The 23217-nt window shown below is 47.2% G+C and overlaps 1 protein-coding gene across 5 annotated transcripts in view; it reads left to right on the plus strand.

The window, feature by feature from the left end:
* The first annotated feature begins 397 nt into the window (after window positions 1-397).
* The window catches only part of LOC111833728 (LIM domain-binding protein 2-like), a 60831-nt gene continuing 38011 nt past the window's right edge, over window positions 398-23217 (plus strand). For 4 of the 5 annotated variants that reach the window (XM_023792291.2, XM_023792305.2, XM_023792297.2 and 1 more), the window contains exons 1-2: window positions 398-620; window positions 16467-16569. In XM_023792291.2, the coding sequence (XP_023648059.1) occupies window positions 480-620; window positions 16467-16569 (244 nt within the window). In that variant the 5' untranslated portion in view covers window positions 398-479. Of the gene's footprint in view, window positions 621-992; window positions 1073-16466; window positions 16570-23217 lie in introns of those variants that run through there. The other variant, XM_023792325.2, reaches the window with a different exon arrangement.

Raw genomic sequence — 23217 nt, forward strand, 5'->3', positions numbered from 1 at the left:
AGAAACAGACCTACAATAGCTGGTTGTTGTTTCATTGTGATATTCAAATACTTGTTGGCGACCAGTCCGGTTCTGCCCTACAAAGTTTTGTTGTTCTCCTGTTTGGGGGGGGGGGGGTAGGACATGCATCTGAACATGTATCTTAAAACAATAAAGACGTAAGACAAAACACGGGGGTGGAGGTTTTTAATGCATGTTGCTGTGCTTGTTGAATTCCCGTTTTTTTTCCCTTAGTAAATAAATCCACATAGCGGCCAGGAAATTACCCTTCAGCAAACTGCAACTCTTGGGGCAGCTTGAAGCCATTGAGCGTAACCGCCCCCCCCCCCCCCCCCTTCCCCGGACTGCCGCCCCAGTCCCTCCCCTCCCTCTCGCACTCCACACGCCGGCAGTGTGAGCTGCGCTCCGGAGCATCGCGGTCCATGTGCGCGGCGCGGATGCTGAGACTGCGCCGCATCGCCTGAAGCGCCACCGGCAGCATGTCCACCATGTCCAGCGCCCCTCACGACCCCTTCTACTCGTCCCCGTTTGGACCTTTCTACAGGAGACACTCTCCCTACGTGGTGCAGCCCGAGTACCGCATCTATGAGATGAACAAGCGGCTCCAGTCACGCACCGAGGTGAGCCGCGGATCCGCTCCGGTTCGGGCACAGACCCCGCGTCCCCCGGCACTGGGAAGCGAATCCGTTCCGCATGCATATGCCGAACCAGCACCGATCCATACTGCATGCTTATACCCCTGATTTTGGAGTCCGTGTAATGCGCGAACGCACCTCCTTTCCTAGCATTGGTATTCGTACCCTTACATTACTCTGTCTTTAATAGGAATAAAACAAACCCACATGGCTTAACAAGCGCGAAGCGGACTGCAGGGATCCCTGGAAATAAACGCACAGTCTAACCAGATAACTTCGAGGTTCTTGGTTTAATCGGATCCTAAACGTACTGGCACGCAGGTCGCCAGGCGGAGCAAACAATTGAAAGTTTCCAGCGTCTCACTGCTGCTTTCGCCTGTTTTACTTCAGCTGGATTAATACCGCTTGCAGGCATGCAGACGGACAGAAAGCCTGATGTGAGCTCTAACCGCCCGTAATGGAGAAGTTAAGATTAATTTTTTTTACAGTTCATAGAAGACTGGGACAGTGCTCTCTTTTAAAATACGACCAGTTTATTAGACATCGTCTGACATTTATTGTTATGTAATTATGATTTGTCGTCGGGTCACTACATATAAATTGGAATCAGGTTTAATCGTTAGAATGGCTGAAATTACTCCGCAATACACGCAGGCTACCTGTTGCAGGCGGTTATTAAGAGCGTTTGTAGATCTACACCATTGGCACTGATACGTCCCTCGTTAGCTTGGAGGGGACGACGGGCACTTAAATAAGCAGGCGGGCAATCGGAGGGATGTGCGGTTTAGTGACTGTGTGGGGTCCAGGGCTCATGTGTTTCAGGTAGGACTGGATTTCCCGGAGGCGCCCCGTGCTGCCTATGCCTATCCATCCGTCTCCGGCAGCTGCTAATCCAGGCAGGATGGCAATGCATGTTATACGGGGATCTGACACACAAACATCCTGCAAAAGATGGTTTAGAAACCTGGATTTGCTGGAACTACATGTTCCCGGGTCGCGTGTGGAAACTTACCGGGCAATAGGAACATGCAAATAGCACATACAGTACCCCTCAGTGGGGCGGGAATTAAATCCTCAGCCCCCACTAATCACTGTGCCACCATACTGTTCTTAACGTATATTTAGAATGTGCTTGTATATATTTTAAGAAAAATAGCACATTTTGAGTTATGTTGAATGTTAGGACTGAAACCTTAATCTTGTACAAAAATCACCTGAAATATTTTAGGGCATGAATTGGGTTGAGATTGTGAAGGTTCAAAACGAATTGTCCATGTGTGTTTTATAAAAAGAAAAAAAAAGTGAACAAACAGCTTCTAAAAACAGCCCAGTTCTGTGTGTGCAGCCTAATCCCATAACTGTAGCGTTGTGTTGTGTTTTTAGACGCTTGTAAATCATGTCACCTATGGGATTTCAAAGGGCATTGTTTCTGCACATTAGGGGCGCTGGGCGTACAGTACCTCTGTGAGCCACAGAGGGCGCCATAATGGCTCAGTGGTCCCGTTTAGGAGAGGTCAGCAACCTGTAGGGACGGGAAGACTGGGGACTCATGAACTCACGAAGGTCACAGCGGTTCTTGGAACATTAGGAATTTCCTTAGCTGATGAGTCCATGAGCACCGGTGTGACTGTTGAGGCAAAGCAGCAGTATTTTAATCCAACATGGACAAAATAAGGACCATATTTTATATTAAAATCTGCAGACTAACATATTATATAAAAAACATTTTATTAACTCCATTTTTGGCTCCTTAATTTTGGAAAAAGTCTTAAAACATCACTCTACCCTGGAGACTGGAAAACAGCCTTGCATTATGGGAAAAAAAAAGTGAGACGTCTTGGAATTGACTTGAAGGAAAGACTTTTGTTTGTTATTCAACAAATATGTACAGTTGTGTCACTGAGAGTGAGAGTCATGCAGCAGAACTGAGGAGTCGAGAATAGCGTTTAATAAACGCCGTATATGCGCTGTCCTGTTTCTGGGGGAGGTATGTAAACCCCTCCAGAGGAAAAAGCACCTAAGACCTGATACAATTTCTTATCATGGTAATAGCTGATTTGTCAAAATTGTGCAAATAAGGGTTGAAGCTGATCTCTAGAAAAAAGAAAAATCCTGCGATGCATCTTTGTGGGAAACACTGCTGAGATGTTGTGGGGCTGCGATGGAAAAACATGTTGCATTATTCATGATGTGTAGCATGGGCACCAGACGGCCTCCATTCTCCTGCATCAGTTACCTAGAAGGAGACATTAGCTCTGTGTTATGTAGGCCAGTGTGTTTCTTATTTCCTAATCTCTGTGGTTTAATGGCCGGATGACGAACTTATAGATAGATAGAGGGGCGAGGACCTTACTGCGATACGAGGTATTTAGGTCAGACAGAAACTAGGAGCCGGGATTCATAAAGATACTGGAAAAACATGTCATGTACACGCAGGTTTGAAAGCTCGGGAAACAAACAGAATTAAGATGGTTTTATTTTAACCTGCATTTAATGTCACAGAGAACTACATTCCTTTTGCAATAAATATGAATATTTTTGCTTGGTGCTTTGTGTTAGGGCTGTCTGGATTCTTTTGCTATAAATAATAGGCAGTAGTCCTACTATATGTTTTTATAAGATTTGAGAATAGATGTCTATTCATGGATATAATTTATATGGCTATAACTAGGATAGATATTTAACACTTTTACGTACAACAGAGAGACCTCAGACACCAAGAAAAGTCTTATCGATACATTTGTGTATAAACTTCATGTTAAGAGCCATTTTTCACCATTTCCTGCCAGTCTGACAAACAGTTTTAAGGCTGATTGATTGGCCGAGTCCCTTATGACGCTCTGTTCCCCGTCACTTGTAGCTGTCAGAAAGGTTCTGAATGAATGACTGACAGTGACCGTGTGTCACGTCTTCATTCAGGAGCTTGTTAAAAAGTCAGTAATGAAAATGATGCAGCCTGGTGGTTAACGGTGTCTCTCTTGACTTTTCCTTAATGTCCGTGTCCTAAAAATGCCATGTTCATGTGTCTCAATAATTTTATTGTATGCTCTACTTGTCATGAGCAATATAAGACCAAGGAGGACAATATTACATTTCAACCCTGTCCGGTGAGCAAAATATTACCCCCCAGTAAAATCATTGGGTCTAGTCTAGCCCCGCCCCATTCTACAAGGTCTGGCTCAGCCCGTGGACTCATGCAGCATTTGTGAAGTTGACAATAAAAGATCTTTTGGCTGCATTCATGCTTTGTGTAATCAGCACACTGTGAGATGTCCCTGATAGGGCCCAGTAGCTGTATAATGACACACGACTGGATCCAAGTCAGTCACAGAGCTGAAAAATAAATAATTTGGTCAACTGCCTGCTAAAGACCTTTCGTGAAATTGATATAATTCAGAAGACAAAACGTAATGTAGCTAAGGAGTCTGCCAGAGCACATGGCCAACCTCTGGCAAGCGAGTTTGTCGTTTACAGGCATCTGAATCATTTATGAATGCCTTGAAATGCATGGATCTGAAATGCATGGATCTGAAATGCACGGATCTGAAATGCTTGGGGTGAGGTCCTACTTATTGCTAGCTAATGTTCTGCAGTTTGAGAACAGCACCTTTAATACGAATGTTATGTAAGGAGGCGAGGCTGTTGTGTTTGGTTCATTAGGACTTTCCTCTCTTCGGTTGGCTTTGTGGCCTTCTCTGTGGTGACATAATTAGCCCCCATAATAGAATAGAATCTGGTGTCTGTAATTGACGGACATGTCAGGCTTTGCAGTTTTATTTTTTTTCCATACTTGGTTCCTCACAGCTGACGTGAATAATGAGAAATGATTGATACCCAGAAGTGGTCCACCTGAAAGCCAATGAACCCATCATGGGTTGTTAACTGAATCTAGGTAACGGGGGGGGGGGGCAGGCGAATCGTGCGACCGGCACCACAGGCTGAACGGTGTCCCGGAATGTTTGGGAAAAACCTTCCGTGGCCGAATTGGTGTGGGCTGGCTGCAGCCTACGGATCGCCCAGGGATTTGAGGTAGCAGACGCAAAGAAGGCCGGAGCCCTATCAGCGGGGCACATGAAAGCAGAAACGCAGCGCAGGTCGTAATTAACGAGGAGCTCCAGACTGTCTGAGGTGCTCGAGTGGAGAACAACCAGCGATTTTATCCGGAAGTGGGGGCTCTGGAGGCACGGAGGAGCTGCTTTGTTTGTGAGACCCACCATGGCGGCTTTCAGCCGGGTTGCGTCAGTGTGCACTCTCTGAGAGTGAGTGCTTAAGTTCCGCATTTTAATATAATTTTTTTAACAATCCTAGAATTCCGATTCCTAGAATTAATAGACGCTAAAAGTATTTTTTTTTTTTTAGTGCAAAATGACCTCAGTTTATCAGACGTGTTCCCAGCCGATGTTTGTGTTTCTTCCCGCTTAATTGTTAAAATGTCGAATTTGATTATCGCTTCTAGATTATCCCTTCGTTAACCTCGTTAAAAACACTGCTTTGCACGAAAATACCCCCAGTCCTTTCATCTGTGTTCCCGGAGCTGTTAAATTCTTCAGTTTTCCCACCCATATATTTTTTGTCCTTCAGCAGAAAGTTTGCAAAAAAGAAGCACTACCTGCAAAATTTGACCTTTGATTTGTGCTTTTTTTGTCATGTTCTGCCTTTGAATGTGAAAATATTCTCTCCTTCTGAAAGCTCGTAACACTGGTAGTACTGTAATCAACTTAAATTACTCGCATCAGGACGGGCTGGAACAGCAGCGTCCCCTAAAATCACAGGTATGAGTCCCTCTATGTATGATATTTTCCGGGGTATTTATCAGTAAATGCGTCATCACAGGGTGTATGTCTGCAGTCTCTGTCTAATGGAGCGTGTTATTTCAATCTTACAACGAATTATAGTAATGTCCCCTTCACAGCAGCTCTGCATACTGGCTACTTACATAGAGCCAAATTGTTTTGCTTTTAATGGTCTGTTTAAATGGCACCGGTACTTAAATAGTTCAGTGACTAGATCCAACAATTATTATTGGATTTTTAAAATAATTTGAATGTGGTTTTGAGTCCCTCCTGTCCTTCTGCTCTTTTGGAGACTCCGAATGGGTCCGTGATACGGGTCATACCTAATTGCTAACTCGTCCCTGGCTGACATCTGTTTGTTCCTGTAGCCTAACTGCCGAGGAATCCGTCTCGCTTGAAAAAAACACTCTTTAATGCAAAACAGTTCGCGGCCATTAATTGGGCTGTTGAATATAATTAATGGTCTGTCATCTGAAATGTAGATTCCAGCTGTACTTATAATGTTGTTACTCTGTTTAATTTTTTTAATTATTATTTTAATGCCGCAGCACGGCTTTCGCACCCTGGCAGTTCCTCATTTATGCAGGTCAAGGGGTGCGCATTCAGACACACACACATGCACACACAGACACACACCCACATGCATGCAGACACACACGCATGCAGACACACATGCACACACATACACACAGTGTTGGCAAGTCCACACAGACAAGGGGACTCACACACAGACACACAGATGCAGGAACACGCACACACACAGACACACAGTATGAGCATGCATACACACAGACACAGGAATGCGCACAGACACGCACACACACAAACACACAGTATGAGCATGCATACACACAGACACAGGAATGCGCACAGACACACACACACACACACACAGTATGGGCATGCATACACAGAGACGCGGGAATGCGCACAGACACACACACACACAGTATGGGCATGCATACACAGACACGGGAATGCGCACAGACACACACACACACACAGCATGGGCATGCATACACAGAGACGTGGGAATGCGCACAGACACACACACACACACAGTATGGGCATGCATACACAGAGACGCGGGAATGCGCACAGACACACACACACACAGTATGGGCATGCATACAGAGAGACACGGGAATGCGCACAGACACACACACACACACAGTATGGGCATGCATACACAGAGACACGGGAATGCGCACACACACACACACACAGTATGGGCATGCATACACAGAGACGCGGGAATGCGCACAGACACACACACACACACAGTATGGGCATGCATACAGAGAGACGCGGGAATGCGCACAGACACACACACACACACACAGTATGGGCATGCATACACAGACACGGGAATGCGCACAGACACACACACACACACACACATCCTAAACCTGATCAGCATTCACAGAGTGAGTTTTCATGACCAGCATCAGTACAAGCACATTAACATAAACCATTAAAATTCTGCTGCCTAGTAACCACAATATTATTATTATTATTATTATTATTATTATTATTATTATTATTATTTTATTATGCCCCTCCCACAGATGGATCTGTAGTTTATGTTCCTGTTTGTTTGTTTGGTGTGGATATACCCTGCACCCCCTCTCTGATGCCCCTGATGAATCTGTAGGGTACTGGTCACTGAAAGCTCTGACGTCTTTCTTACATGGACGTGATAGGCCAAGGCCACATTGGCTTAGATTTTCCAGGTTCTACGCAGGTCTGGTGACAGGGGGCGTCGTCCTCAGTGGCCCATCAGAGGTGACTTTGGTGCTTTGATAATGAGCTTTCAGATCATATTTTCTTGCCATCTCATTAGAAATCCCATCACTTATTTTCAATGTGGTTTTAATGATGCCAGTTATGATTCCACTGATCAGAAGTGCAAAATGATAATGCCACAATAGAGATTAAAGCAAATATTAACTGTCTGAAAATCCTTATGGTAGCAAAGGAGTTTTATTTTTTAAAGTATTAAAATACCATTACAAGTGCTTGGGACTGGCTCCAGGCTCTGCACGACCCTAACTGGGAAGAGGGATTGATTATTATACCTTTCAGTATTATGTTAATAATGATTATTGTATCTGAGCACAATCAGAAGGGCCGGGGTACACCCTGAATGGGATGCCAGTCCCTCACAGGGCACGGGGCTGGGGTACACCCTGGACGGGATGCCAGTCCATCACAGGGCACGGGGCTGGGGTACACCCTGGACGGGATGCCGGTCCATCACAGGGCACGGGGCTGGGGTACACCCTGGACGGGATGCCGGTCCATCACAGGGCACGGGGCTGGGGTACACCCTGGACGGGATATCTTTGGACAGCAGGAGAAGCTAACGGACATGGAGGAAACTCATGCAATCATGGGAAAAAACATGTCAATTCCATGCAAAAAGAATGGATGGAGGTTAGAGGGGCATGTCATGACAGGAGTTTCCATTCAGACACCGTGCTACCATTACTCATTATTCATACACCATTACTCATTATTCATATACAATTACTCATTATTCATATACCATTACTCATTATTCAAATATCATTACTCATTATTCATACACCATTACTCATTATTCATATACAATTACTCATTATTCATATACCATTACTCATTATTCAAATATTATTACTCATTATTCATATATTATTACTCATTATTCATATACCATTACTACTTATTCATAGACCATTACTCATTATTCATATACCATTACTCATTGTCCATATACCATTACTCATTGTCCATATACCATTACTCATTGTTACTCCTGTGAGACCTAAATAGGTCTTTTTCGGAGGTTGACAGATATTCCTGAGACTACCTTTGTATGTAAGGTATATACAAATCATTCACAGTTAGTTGACTAACTTGACTTAAACAGCACATTAAACTACTGATTTTAAAAACTGATATCATTGAGTCTGTGCTTACATATAATTGAGATATAGGGTTAATTAATTAAAATATAATGGCGAAGAATGTTCTGTTTATCCCTTGTGGATGTACAGAACGTGACCTTTGTAAAGCCTTAACATTCACAGTCCTGCTCAGATTTTCACTCAGAAAATGTGACTTAATATTAATTAAAGTTTTCCATAGGCTGGTTCTAGTTTTTTTTTAATTATACCATATTTCTTCCAAGGCCTTTTAAAACTATTTTAATACCCAAATGAGCAAAATTAATTTCATACCTTCCAGAACCCCGATCATCAGTCAGATCAGAATTAATCATTTTTCTATTTTGGTTTGCCAGTTTTAATTCATATTTGATGCATTCCACTTTGTTTGGATTTGTTTATTTATATATTGTAATTGATTAAATTAAATTTAATTGATTTAACATTAAGGCTCTTCAGAGTAATAATTTGGCAGTTATGTGCTGTTATTGATCTGTGTGTTATCCTGGACTCAGTTAGGCTGCATGACGCATTTGACCGGACTGATGTATAACACGCGATTCCTCTACCTCCCATTGGCTGCAGGATGGACAAGTAAAAAGAACAGCCTTTTATTTATATATGTTCTATATGTTAAATATTTATCTGTGAGCCCAGGCCTGTCAAATGGATTTGGTCATGTTGCGTATTCAATGGAACATTCCAGAAACTTTTTGTTGTGATAGGTGTGGCACTAGCTTGGAGACGGTGCTGTTTCGCTGACGTGCCCCTTATTGTCGATTTTCCTTATTAGCATGGTGCTGCACACTTACTGTACCAGCGGGTCCATGTGTGACGGACGTCGTGTTTATTTTAACAGTTTCTGATTGGTTACAGTCTGGCGGCTTGACAGGGCTGCACTGGACCCTAACAGTGTGACGACTCGGTCATGTTCGCCTTGCCATGTGCTCCTTACACCTCTATGGTAGGCTGTAGAGTATTTAATGATATAAGATTAGGCCGACGTTAAAAAAAAATCCTAATGCATTCCTGTAGCTTTCTTGCCGCGAGCCTTTTCAGGAAAACACTGATGTATTGATTAATTGTCCAGACAGGGAAGATGGTTAAAAATCAATCCGCAAGGCAGTGAGAGATGAGAATGTTTGTGCAGAGTAATTTGACACGTTTCTATATAGAAGTCGTATCAATTTCCCATATCGACGTTATAAAGTAGAAAAAAAAGAAAACTGGAATGGAGACTCGCGGATCCAACTTAAATGGCGCCTGCGTTTCGTAAGAATGTTTCATATGTATTTAAAAGTAAAGCGAATTCTTCAAAGTCCACCGAACGGCATATACCTGAAGATCTCTGATGCCTCTTCCCCCATTAACTTGGTCTTGTTTGGGTTACACAGCTCACATATTTTTGGGGGCTCGTGTTTGCTGAATTTACCAAATTGTATATTTCTTGTCAACACGAGCAGAACAGAAGCGCCTTTGGGAAGATGGTCACTGCCCAATTTGTTGGAAATGTCTTTCGAGCAATAGATGTTATCCCATAAATGTATCGGGTGGTTTTGTATGTGAAGCTCATGGTCATGTTCAGATGAAACAGAATTCAGTTACCTCTCAGTCTCTGGCACAAACAGAACACATGGAAATCTTTTCTTCTATGAAGTGTCCGTCCACAGTATCGGCCACAGCCATGCTGGGCCTCGCATGCTGGTGGGAAATTATACTGGGGTGACATGCTAATCAGAGGCGGACATTTCAGGTTCATAATGTAAAAATCCAGGCCAAGATTTTGTTTCAACCAACCAGTTGAGTACTCTGTAACTGTGACTCTATATATTAAACTGGTTGGTTGAAACAAAATCCTGGTTTGGATTTTTACTCTGGCCTGAAATATCCACCTCTGATTCATGCAAACCGCCCTGGCTGTACAGGTGGCCCAGCGTCGTCTCCTCCACCCACCCCCCGGTTCAGCTGCTTTCCACTTGACCTTGTGCTGTCCTGAAACGGCTGGGGACATGGCGTCCTGCTTGTCCCTAATGTCACCATAGCAGCACGTGTGCACATTCCTTCATGCCGAAGGGATTATAACGCCTTTTTTTTTACATTTTTATTAAAATTAGATTGCAGCGTACAAGTTCCTCAGACTCATTAGAACTTGTACCTGTATGCTTATCAATGAAAATAATAAATGCAGAAAACGTATGCAGCCAAACATAAAGAGGAGGACTCCCCACACCTGCGTCAGATGCAGCCCTGAGGACTCCCCACACCTACTTCAGATGCAGCCCTGAGGACTCCCCACACCTGCGTCAGATGCAGCCCTGAGGACTCCCCACACCTGCGTCAGATGCAGCCCTGAGGACTCCCCACACCTGCGTCAGATGCAGCCCTGAGGACTCCCCACACCTACTTCAGATGCAGCCCTGAGGACTCCCCACACCTGCGTCAGATGCAGCCCTGAGGACTCCCCACACCTGCGTCAGATGCAGCCCTGAGGACTCCCCACACCTACTTCAGATGCAGCCCTGAGGACTCCCCACACCTGCGTCAGATGCAGCCCTGAGGACTCCCAACACCTGCGTCAGATGCAGCCCTGAGGACTCCCCACACCTGCGTCAGATGCAGCCCTGAGGACTCCCCACACCTACGTCAGATGCAGCCCTGAGGACTCCCCACACCTGCGTCAGATGCAGCCCTGAGGACTCCCCACACCTGCGTCAGATGCAGCCCTGAGGACTCCCCACACCTGCGTCAGATGCAGCCCTGAGGACTCCCCACACCTGCGTCAGATGCAGCCCTGAGGACTCCCCACACCTACTTCAGATGCAGCCCTGAGGACTCCCCACACCTGCGTCAGATGCAGCCCTGAGGACTCCCCACACCTGCGTCAGATGCAGCCCTGTGGTCTCCACCCCCAAGTGCTCCTACGTCAGATACATAAAGTGATAATGTGGTGGAGAAATTGAGATGAATCACTTGTTTGAAGTTTTGTGATCTGGACAATGTGAGTACAGTATTCAGACGGAATGAAGCATAAAATCCATCCATCCATCTTCTGTAACCACTTGTTCTATATTCAGGGTCGTGGGGGTCCAGAGCCCCCAAGCAAGGAAGAAAACGACCCAGGATGGGGTGCCAAGCCATTGATGGGCACACACCATTCACACAGTCACGCCTAGGGGCAATTTGGTAACTCCAGTTAATCTCAGCATGTTTTAGACAGTGGGGGGAAACCAGAGAACCCAAAGGAAACCCCATGACAACACGTGGTCCCAGAGGTATACGGCCACAGTGCTGTTTCCACTGCACCACTGCACTGCCCCCATGACACAGTGCTATATCCACTGCACGGCCGTGCTGCCCCCATAACACGTTGCTATGTCCGCTGCACTCCCGCGCCGTCCCCACAGCACAGTGCTATATTCACTGCACCTCCACGTCACCACTCACAACACAGTGCTATATCCACTGCACCCCCGTCCCGCCCCCATAACACAATGCTATTTCCACTGTGCCCAGGTGCCACCCCCATAACAAAGTGCTATGTCCACTGCACCCCCCGTGCCACCCCCATAACACAGTGCTATGTCCACTGCACCCCCGTGCCGCCCTCATAACACTATGCTATATCCAGTTCACCCCCGCGTCGCCCCCATAACACTGTGCTATATCCAGTGCATCCCGTGCCGCCCCCATAGCACTGCATTATAAATAGAGATACATTATTACAGCAATATGTGACTGAAATTTTTGGGAGAACCCTGAGTCCGTGCCCCCAGCCCCACTCATGGCTGTGGTGACTGAAAGGACATCCCCCCCTACTGGCTGTCATTGGTGCGGTGGATGGTGGCCTGAGGCAGACATACCCCCATTGAATTCCTTTGGTCTAATGGGCGGTGGCCTCAGGGCAGACACCCCTCCTATTGGCTTCCATTGGTCTAATGGGCGGTGGCCTCAGGGCAGACACCCCTCCTATTGGCTTCCATTGGTCTAATGGGCGGTGGCCTCAGGGCAGACACCCCTCCTATTGGCTTCCATTGGTCTAATGGGCGGTGGCCTCAGGGCAGACACCCCTCCTATTGGCTTCCATTGGTCTAATGGGCGGTGGTCTCAGGGCAGACACCCCTCCTATTGGCTTCCATTGGTCTAATGGGCGGTGGCCTCAAGGCAGACACCCCTCCTATTGGCTTCCATTGGTCTAATGGGCGGTGGCCTCAAGGCAGACACCCCTCCTATTGGCTTCCATTGGTCTAATGGGCGGTGGCCTCAGGGCAGACACCCCTCCTATTGGCTTCCATTGGTCTAATGGGCGGTGGCCTCAGGGCAGACACCCCATTGGCCCACCTGCTACCACCACGGTCATTTATGTTTAAAATCATTTAACAGATGCTTTTGTCCAAAGCGATGTACACGTGAGGCAAAGATTACGTTACAAGTATACAGTTTTTAAGGAGTCAACTAGGCATAAGTGAATCCAGGCCAAGCTTCCAGTGAATGACCAGGTACAGGTGTAAGCAGTACTGGAGCAAGCATAGTCCTCAAGAGCAGAACAGCTATGGATGGATGGATGGATGGAATGTAATGATATCGTAATTGACAGGTTAATGAAACAGGTGTAGAGTTGAGTATTTGGCTACATGGCAGTCAGTCAGAGACAAACGGGCCTCTGTAATGGCATTGTGGGATTGTTCAAAGGCAGATCGCAGTGTGTCCTGGGTCCACGGCAACACGAGAAACGTCGGCCAGACTGCCAGGGGGAGGGGACATCCAGGAACACAACACCTCCCCCCCCCCCCCTGCAAAAACAACCGCAAATGTGAATTCTTAACAGCCGTGCTGCATTTTTCAATAAATCCTTGAGGCATCTGTAAGTGGATAGAAAGAGCAGCTTTGCTAATTGCCTCTACGAATCCTTTGGTTTGTGCAGAGCCTCCTTCCTGCTGCTTCTCAGCTCTCTGCCATTAGACATACTTGGTTGCACTGGGTTTGTTCAGAGGCCCGGGGCCTCCAATCACTGTCACCGTAGTTCATGACCGACGCCGCGGATGTTGTAAGGCCCTTTTTTATTGGACGGAAGTGGGTGACTCTCTCTGTGCTGCTGCTTGCCCTTTGATGAGGCGTGTTTGTGCGGATCACAAATGTAAATCCCCAGAAACTGTTTTGTTTAAATTAGAGAGATGTTTCATGTTTTGCATCAGTAGCAAAACAAGCCAGAGTAACATTAAGTTGATCCTCTTCTTGTGTTGTTATGCTGTAAATACTAATAAATAATTGTAAATGTCGCAAGTTAGGGGCTTCACTGTAATTAATAAGTAATAAGGAACAGACTTCGGTGATGTTCTTAATTACACAAACACAACGAATCCTGCTTTGTGACCATTATTTATCACTCCTTAAATACCACCGTTACTCATTATAATTAGGCTTAGGATTTTTAGGGTTACTGCAATTAATCGTAATTAAGATACCACAAGAGCTTGTTTCCTGATGGTCTACCTTGCAATTAATTACTAATAATTTCACAGGGAAGTATTTTGAATGTAATTACACTGGCGAAAGCTGTGCAGCTGGGCGACTGAACATCCATGCGTTTTATCACGAGCGCTTGTCTCCGTGTCTGGTGACACGGTGCTAGAGACTGGGCTGTATCTACAATCATGCAGGCACAAAAAAAGAATTCTGATTCTGATTTAAATCCTGTTTTGCTTACACCACACTCTCCGAATCTCTTTGCAATTTTCATCAATCTTGACTATTTTCTAGTCGCCACCTAATGTTCAAGAGGGGAATTTGGCTTAATGTAATTATACCGTTATTGTTTAAGCTTTGAGATTATAGCGCTAATGTATTTACTGTCTGCTGTTTAATCCTCTCAGACACATGCATATTTGTCATGTTTGTTGTGTCTTCAGGCCTAACTGGACTTCTGTTGTGTGTCTTCTTACATTTATTAAGTTTAATGAGATTAACTGCTAGAGGTTTTTTTTGTCTCTTTTTCCCGGTGTATTTCCAAATTAATTATAACAGCAAAACGGCACTCGGATTATTTTCAACCCTAGCTTGACTTGGTGGAGGGATACAGTCTGAGGCTGTCCCACGTAATCGGCGTGTCGGGTCGGGGGGGGTGGGGGTGACGAGCCCAAGGCTGAGTGCGTTTGTCGAGCCCCTGTGGGGCCCCTGTGGTTTGGAGGCCCTCTGCTGCCAACAAACACTCACTGCACTAAATATTAAATGAGCTTGTTGCTTATTTAGAAGACACTGAAGCAGCATTTTTTGCTAACCAGCTAGCCAACATTGATTGTCTGTACTTACTAGCTGTGTATTTAGTGCTTGAAAGATATGGGGGGGGCCCTGAAGTGACTTTTTTTAGTTGGGCCCCAGAAATACTAAACCACTCCCTGCATGTGCCGCCTATTGCCTGTATGCCTCAGATGTCAAGGAGGACAGAATTTAAATAAAAACAAGACTGACAGTAACTAACATAATGTATTAGTGTCCTTAAATATTTCTAGTCCCACATTTGATTTTTCTTTCTTCATAATATCTTTCTTAGTTTTAATCACACCCTGTGTTACAGGTACGTGGGCAGGCGGGGGGAAGGCTTCCTTAAAGGGCCTAATGGGCGGCGGCACTGCTCATAAACGGTTGGGAAAGCCGGCGCTCCGAGGCTAGTTACGGGAACGCTGATCCTGAATGATCAGTGTATGCCTGTCAGAACCGACATCTCCCTACCAGGCTCTGTACAAATACCGCCAATGCCAGTCAGCCCACTGGGCCAGTGTTTCCCAACCGGGCCCTTGGGGACCCACAGACAGTCCACATTTTTGCTCCCTCCAGGACCTGGGAGCGCCAGACATTCTTAAGTCACACCTGCGCAGTCCTGCCACCAGCTGTAGTCAAACTGCAGGATTTACAGTGTCCATTACAGTGTCCATTACAGTGTCCATTACAGTGTCCATTACAGTGTCCATTACCTGCTATTTGTTGGCACTGAAGAACAAAATCACACTTTGGTCTTTTCCAAAAGTTTTTGGTTTAACATTCACACCTAATTGTTGACCTTACCGGGTTTGGGCAACAAATATCGGCTAAGCTGAAGCGGCCTTCGGGAATGTTTACACATTTGTGATGTGTGATATCTGCCGTGCAGCTTGTCGGCAGCCCAGGCGCCCGTGAGGATCCCGGCTTTGGGATTTACGGCACGGGGGAGCATCGGAGGCAGGGGAAGCTGGGAGAGCGCAGCAGGGGTGGGATCACTGAGCAGAACGCCACCATTCTCTACTTAATTAGTGTTTAATTAAATGATTGATGACTTGAAATCGTCGATAGTGGGCATTGTAATTCTTTATTTACCATATGATAAGAAAAATAAATATTTATAATAAACTATGATTTTAATTAAAAAAAGTGTTGCCTTTTCTTCATTCTTACAAATAATTAAATATTATTTTTGTCTCTTTTTTATCTTGTGTTTTGGGGAAGTGTCTGTGATAATTTACTTCATATCTGATCATGTAAGCCGTCGGGGAAATCATTTCCCATTGCCTGTCTTCCTCACTTCCTCACCTGTCATTTCCCATTGCCTGTCTTCCTCACTTCCTCACCTGTCATTTCCCATTGCCTGTCTTCCTCACTTCCTCACCTGTCATTTCCCATTGCCTGTCTTCCTCACTTCCTCACCTGTCATTTCCCATTGTCTGTCTTCCTCACTTCCTCACCTGTCATTTCCCATTGCCTGTCTTCCTCACCTGTCATTTCCCATTGCCTGTCTTCCTCACCTGTCATTTCCCATTGCCTGTCTTCCTCACCTGTCATTTCCCATTGCCTGTCTTCCTCACTTCCTCACCTGTCATTTCCCATTGCCTGTCTTCCTCACCTGTCATTTCCCATTGCCTGTCTTCCTCACTTCCTCACCTGTCATTTCCCATTGCCTGTCTTCCTCACCTGTCATTTCCCATTGCCTGTCTTCCTCACTTCCTCACCTGTCACTTCCCATTGCCTGTCTTCCTCACTTCCTCACCTTTCATTTCCCACTGCCTGTCTGCCTCACTTCCTCACCTTTCATTTCCCATTGCCTGTCTGCCTCACTTCCTCAGATGTCATTCCTGTTGTTTCAGGAAAGTGACAGCCTTTGGTGGGATGCCTTTTCCACGGAGTTCTTCGAGGACGACGCTACGTTGACACTGTCCTTCTGCCTGGAAGATGGACCAAAGAGATACAGTAATGGCTCTCCCTTTGACCCACCCCCCCCACAATGCCTCCGTCCCTGCACACTCCCTGCTGTTTAGGATTCTTTGTTGGATGTTGGCCAGTAGTACAGTTAAAGTGACATAACAGCAAAACACATCAGCAATAAATACCCATGAATTTTCTGTGATAGGCGGTATAGAGAAGATGAGAAGCTGTATTTTATATTTCTCACCAGACAAACACTTATGTGCGTCATTTGTTTTCTTCTTTTTTGTCATCCCACAAAGCCAGCAAACATGGGATGTAGCACTGGTATTTCACAAACACTGGTATTTTGCATCACTGGTATTTTACAGTGTACAGTGCATCACAACTGTAGTTCAGATTTGGTAATGGCACCGGGCCAGGCCTACCAGCAGGACCGCAGTCTCACAGCCGGCATTTTACACTGCACTGCCATCAGACTGTGATAACGCAGCGTGCTCCCCACCCTGCAAGCCGGTGCTATGGCGACCATGCTGTGGAGGTGTGTGTCTGTGTTGCTGTGCAGTTTATGTGTGATTGTGTGTGTGTGTGTGTGTGTGTGGTCCAGTTACACGTTACATTGTGGGGACCAAATGTTCAATGATAAATACCTATTATTTTGATGTTGTGGGGACCATTTTTCCTAATTGTTTTGCGTGATTGCATGTTCTGTAATGAAGACCCTGCCTGGTCAGATTAGGCAAACACAGCCATCTATCTGAATTCATTATAAACAGGCAACTGTGAGCAAAATAGCAGAGAAAAGCCCCTTTGCAGTGCCCGGCCGACCCTCCTGCCCCACTCCAGTGCCCAGCCGTCCCTCCTGCCCCTCTGCAGTGCCCGGCCGTCCCTCCTGCCCCACTCCAGTGCCCAGCCGTCCCTCCTGCCCCTCTGCAGTGCCCGGCCGTCCCTCCTGCCCCTCTGCAGTGCCCAGCCGACCCTCCTGCCCCACTGCAGTGCCCGGCCGTACCTCCTGCCCCTCTGCAGTGCCCGGCCGACCCTCCTGCCCCACTGCAGTGCCCGGCCGTACCTCCTGCCCCTCTGCAGTGCCCGGCCATTCCGCCTGCCCCTCTGCAGTGCCCGGCCGACCCTCCTGCCCCTCTGCAGTGCCCGGCCGTCCCTCCTGCCCCTCTGCAGTGCCCGGCCGACCCTCCTGCCCCACTGCAGTGCCCGGCCGTCCCTCCTGCCCCTCTGCAGTGCCCGGCCGTCCCTCCTGCCCCTCTGCAGTGCCCAGCCATTCCGCCTGCCCCTCTGCAGTGCCCGACCGACCCTCCTGCCCCTCTGCAGTGCCCGGCCATTCCGCCTGCCTCCTCTTATTATTATACATATGATGCTACCAGGATAAAACAACCTTCTGATGTAGGGGGGACGCTGAGGACATGGACGGACCCTCCGTATTTGTCGATGGCTGAGACTGGGAGCGGCCTGACTCATGGAAGCTTCTGGAAGTTTGTGGGTCTCTGGTGTGGCTTGGGTGAAGGGCGGGCAGGTTTGGACAAAAAATAACCTGACTGGTAAAACAGGAGGCTAAATTGATTCTAAAATTCTAAATTTAGTCTAGAATCATTGTACCTGGGCCCCTAGGACCAGCATTAGTGCATGAGGTGACGTCTGTAGGTGGAGACTAGTTAAACAAGCAGTGTGGGATTAGTGCTGGTTAACCAGCCTTTTTCTCTCCTGGCTTTTTTTTAACGAGCCCATTTCCCTACTGCTCTTCCCTGACTGTCATTGCCCTTTGCCTGGACCTTAATTCCCTCAATACTGCCGTAATACCCTTAATATGGCGGAAAGTTCTGAAGTGTTTGTTTGTCTGTCAATTTCCCACTTCTGTGATTGGTTTGATGTCCACTAAGCCCTTCAGTTACTCCTTAAATGCCTGAATGGACTAAATTGTAGAATAACTTAATGACAGTATATCATCTTGATTCAAGCATGTTCAACAGTCAAATATGCTTCTGGGAGTTTAGGCTGTATGTTTTTTTTTGCCTCCGTAAGCTTACTGTGCAACTGAAACTTAGGAAAACTTAGAACAGCTAATATTTAGGTATGGTAGCCTGCGAGAAACACTGAACTAATTAGCAGGTGTTTCCTGGCATTGAGTATCCCATAAGTGGGATTTCTAAGCGGCATTCATTTATCCGAGAGGATCTGACCTGGTCCACAGCTGGACATGGTGTTCCATGATGGCCAGTCAGAGAACAGTAAGGAAGAGTGTAACTTTTAGGGACACTATGAACCACCTGTTTGTGCTGGAAAATGTGGGCAGAACAGCTGGGGTACGAATATTGCAGCTTTAGGAGATTCACTGTTAACCACAATGGCAGATTCTGGAGTGATTTCCCACAAATGGTGGTGTTTCCTGTCCAGGAATGATGTCCAGCAACTATCCAGACATCTGTAGCATCTGTGTCAATAGATGAGACTCTTTTGGGGGGTGATGCTGTTATTCTGTTCATTTTGCAAGCTGTTTGTGCCCACAGAACTTCGGTAATGTAAGCAGAGGTGAAGATTTTAGGGATTGTAATCCACACAAGCATCCGTCTTGTGATCACTTATCCTGACCAGGGAGCGGCAGTAATGAAAGTTTAAAATGCATAGTAATCATCACCAGTATCTCAGTCTAGTGTAAAGTTCACGTTTGATTAACTGTGTTCTCGTGATAGCTGCAGCTTAAACAAACGAAAATAGCATAAATGATACTTCACGGTAAAAGTCACAGCCGTTCCTCGGGAAAAGGTTACCCGTGCGTGAGCTAAGGAGCTCCGTCTCACAAGTTTGTTTTTCTCCCGAAAGCGCTACGTCGTGGCATTGAACGTGAGTCGATTATAGGCGCTTGTGTTTGTGCATTGCAATGCATGAATTATTAGTCTCGCTCGTTAGGCTTTTGCCGTCAATTCATTCAAGTTTCGTACATCCTACCCCCATCCCCCCCCCCCCCCCCCGGCGCTCGCTGTCAGCTGAGATTAATCGCGTCCGCCGTGATTTGCCCTTCACAGGGCTACACTAACTTATTCCCATCAATGAAGGTGGTACCGGCAGTCAAACCATGCATCTGTGTGCGCCCCCTATTGGTCACAAACAGTCACAACACTAAATATTAAGTAAATGTGTCCCTTATTTAGGAGATGCTGAAGCAGCACGTTCTGCTAACCAGCTAGCTACCATCTTCTGACTGTACCTGTTGACTATTTGTTTAGTTTTTTGTGACATCTGAGGTAGGGCAGGGCGGCAGGGGAACTTCGAAGCTCCAAGCCCCCCCTGATCACAAACGGCTCAGGGAATGAATACATCTCACAGGTGGGTGTGGGTTTCGGCCCGTCTGCTGTCCCTTGGAAGGACATTGTAAAGGTGGATGGAGGTCTTTGGGTGTGAATCCCTACAGCGCCTTCAGATTAGCTGGAAGCGTTCATTTTGTGGTGGCTTTTCGAAGCTGCGGTGTTTCCTCACTGGGTCGGTCTGTCAGCGTTACGCAGATGAACGCTGATCCAGGTTCCTGTGTTACCTGGGGATGCCGTCGGCCAATCAAAACAATGTGGCCGGGGCTAATCTAAGCGGATGGGGGGCCAAATCACTTTGAAACCGGTCTTTTCAGTGAAGTATCTCAATTGGCCCTATTTGACTACCCATAAACTCGGGCGAGACATTTAATGATGTCTTCACTGTCCTTTTTAATACAATCGTAGCTGTTTATGGGTGGTTGCATATTGGTGGTTGTGTGTTACTGAGGATTTGCTGTCTAGTTAGCTATTTAAGTGCAATAATTATAAAATTATGCATACATTAATATAACGATAAACGCATGCATTCTCACTTTCAGTTTTTCCCATTTATACTTTGTCACAGAACTGAAAACGGAGCTTAATGATTCTTTATTCTTTTTTATTTGTCGTGTTTAGTTCAGGCGTGACATGGTATCTCCCTATGCCCCTCGCCATGGTCACAGGCACGTAGACATCTGTGCGCCATGCCAGTGCTGTGCGCCATGCCGGTGCTGTATGCCATGCCAGTTCTGTGCCATGCCAGTTCTGTGCCATGCCTGTGCTGTACGCCATGCCGGTGCTGTGCCACGCCAGAGCCGTGCCATGCCAGTGCCGTGCCATGCCGGCGCTGTGTGCCATGCCAGCACTGTACGCCATGCCGGCGCTGTGCCATGCTGGCGCTGTGCCATGCCAGTGCTGTGCCATGCTGGCGCTGTGCCATGCCAGTGCTGTGCCATGCCAGTGCTGTGCCACTCCAGTGCTGTATGCCATGCCGGCGCTGTGCCATGTCGGTGCTGTGCCATGCCAGTGCTGTATGCCATGCCGGCGCTGTGCCATGTCGGTGCTGTGCCATGCCAGTGCTGTGCCACTCCAGTGCTGTGTGCCATGCCAGTGCTGTATGCCATGCCGGCGCTGTGCCATGTCGGTGCTGTGCCATGCCAGTGCTGTGCCACTCCAGTGCTGTGTGCCATGCCGGCGCTGTGTGCCTGCAAGTTTGCTCTTGGCATCTAGGCTCAGCATAATCACCTCACTAGCCGCATGCTTCCACTCCAAATTCCCAACCTTCCCAGCTTGACAGGAATGCTGGTTTTCATTCCGCCATTTATTTTAATTAACGGTTATTCTGTGACCTCCGGAATGACTGCCAACGGCAAGCCAGTTATTTGTGGGTGTGCTGTAATTGTCTAACGGTAATGCAGATTTCTGTAAAGTTGCATAAATATATCTGCAATAATAGATATATAATTGTATACAAAAGCCTTTAAAAATATTTTGTCCCCTTAAAAGGACACATTTCCGTTTATCCGATTTTCTTAGATCTTGAATAATTAAGCAGAAAAATAACTAGATACGTAGAAGTTCAATGCAAATTAATTTCACAGCTAATCGACTACGGGGAGCTGATGGTATTAATGATGTGCAGCTGTGACTGCGCATTCGGGCAGACGCCGTTAAAATGCGAAGGACCCTGCACCGCATCTCATGCGCAGCTTGCGCCCTTGCATTCAGTCACGGAGCAGCTCAGGTAAAGCAGGAAGGTTAATGATGGAGATGTTCCGTGGCATGTAGGCCAGGAGTCAGCTGAGTGATTCACCACGGAGCCCTTGAGTCAGGCCCTTAACTGCCTGACCCTGCATTCTCAATTGTATGTTGCTTTGGATAAAAGCATCTAATAAATGCGATACTCCCTGGAAAACAGCTGCGATGATCTGTGACCTGAATTTTGGGCTTTTCAGTTCAGATATCAAACATGTGGAGATCACAATGTGTGTGTGTCATGAAGGTATCTCCAACATGAGTGACCCAGCCTAAAGCGATGCCTGTGTGTGGTGCATGCCTACAAGGTTTGGCCGTAAGGAGGTGCACCTGCAGGGTTAGGCCATAAGGAGGTGTACCTGCAGGGTTAGGCCGTAAGGAGGTGCACCTGCAGGGTTAGGCCGTAAGGAGGTGCACCTGCAGGGTTAGGCCGTAAGGAGGTGTACCTGCATGGTTAGGCCGTAAGGAGGTGTACCTGCAGGGTTAGGCCGTAAGGAGGTGCACCTGCAGGGTTAGGCCGTAAGGAGGTGTACCTGCAAGGTTTGGCCGTAAGGAGGTGCACCTGCAGGGTTAGGCCGTAAGGAGGTGCACCTGCAGGGTTAGGCCATAAGGAGGTGCACCTACAGGGTTAGGCCGTAAGGAGGTGCACCTGCAGGGTTAGGCCGTAAGGAGGTGCACCTGCAGGGTTAGGCCGTAAGGAGGTGTACCTACAGGGTTAGGCCGTAAGGAGGTGTACCTGCAGGGTTAGGCCGTAAGGAGGTGTACCTACAGGGTTAGGCCGTAAAGAGGTGTACCTGCATGGTTAGGCCGTAAGGAGGTGTACCTACAGGGTTAGGCCGTAAGGAGGTGTACCTGCAGGGTTAGGCCGTAAGGAGGTGTACCTACAGGGTTAGGCCGTAAGGAGGTGTACCTGCATGGTTAGGCCGTAAGGAGGTGTACCTGCATGGTTAGGCCGTAAGGAGGTGTACCTGCAGGGTTAGGCCGTAAGGAGGTGTACCTGCATGGTTAGGCCGTAAGGAGGTGTACCTACAGGGTTAGGCCGTAAGGAGGTGTACCTGCAGGGTTAGGCCGTAAGGAGGTGTACCTGCATGGTTAGGCCGTAAGGAGATGTACCTGCAGGGTTAGGCCGTAAGGAGGTGTACCTACAGGGTTAGGCCGTAAGGAGGTGTACCTGCATGGTTAAGCCGTAAGGAGGTGTACCTGCAGGGTTAGGCCGTAAGGAGGTGTACCTGCATGGTTAGGCCGTAAGGAGGTGTACCTACAGGGTTAGGCCGTAAGGAGGTGTACCTGCAGGGTTAGGCCGTAAGGAGGTGTACCTGCAGGGTTAGGCCGTAAGGAGGTGTACAGTACCTGCAGGGTTAGGCCGTAAGGAGGTGTACCTGCAGGGTTAGGCCGTAAGGAGGTGTACCTGCAGGGATAGGCCGTAAGGAGGTGTACCTGCATGGTTAGGCCGTAAGGAGGTGTACCTGCATGGTTAGGCCGTAAGGAGGTGTACCTGCATGGTTAGGCCGTAAGGAGGTGTACCTGCAGGGTTAGGCCGTAAGGAGGTGTACCTGCATGGTTAGGCCGTAAGGAGGTGTACCTGCATGGTTAGGCCGTAAGGAGGTGTACCTGCAGGGATAGGCCGTACAGTCTACTC

The sequence above is a fragment of the Paramormyrops kingsleyae genome, chromosome 12 (genome assembly GCF_048594095.1).
Source record: "Paramormyrops kingsleyae isolate MSU_618 chromosome 12, PKINGS_0.4, whole genome shotgun sequence".
In the NCBI taxonomy this organism is placed as follows: Eukaryota; Metazoa; Chordata; class Actinopteri; order Osteoglossiformes; family Mormyridae; genus Paramormyrops; species Paramormyrops kingsleyae.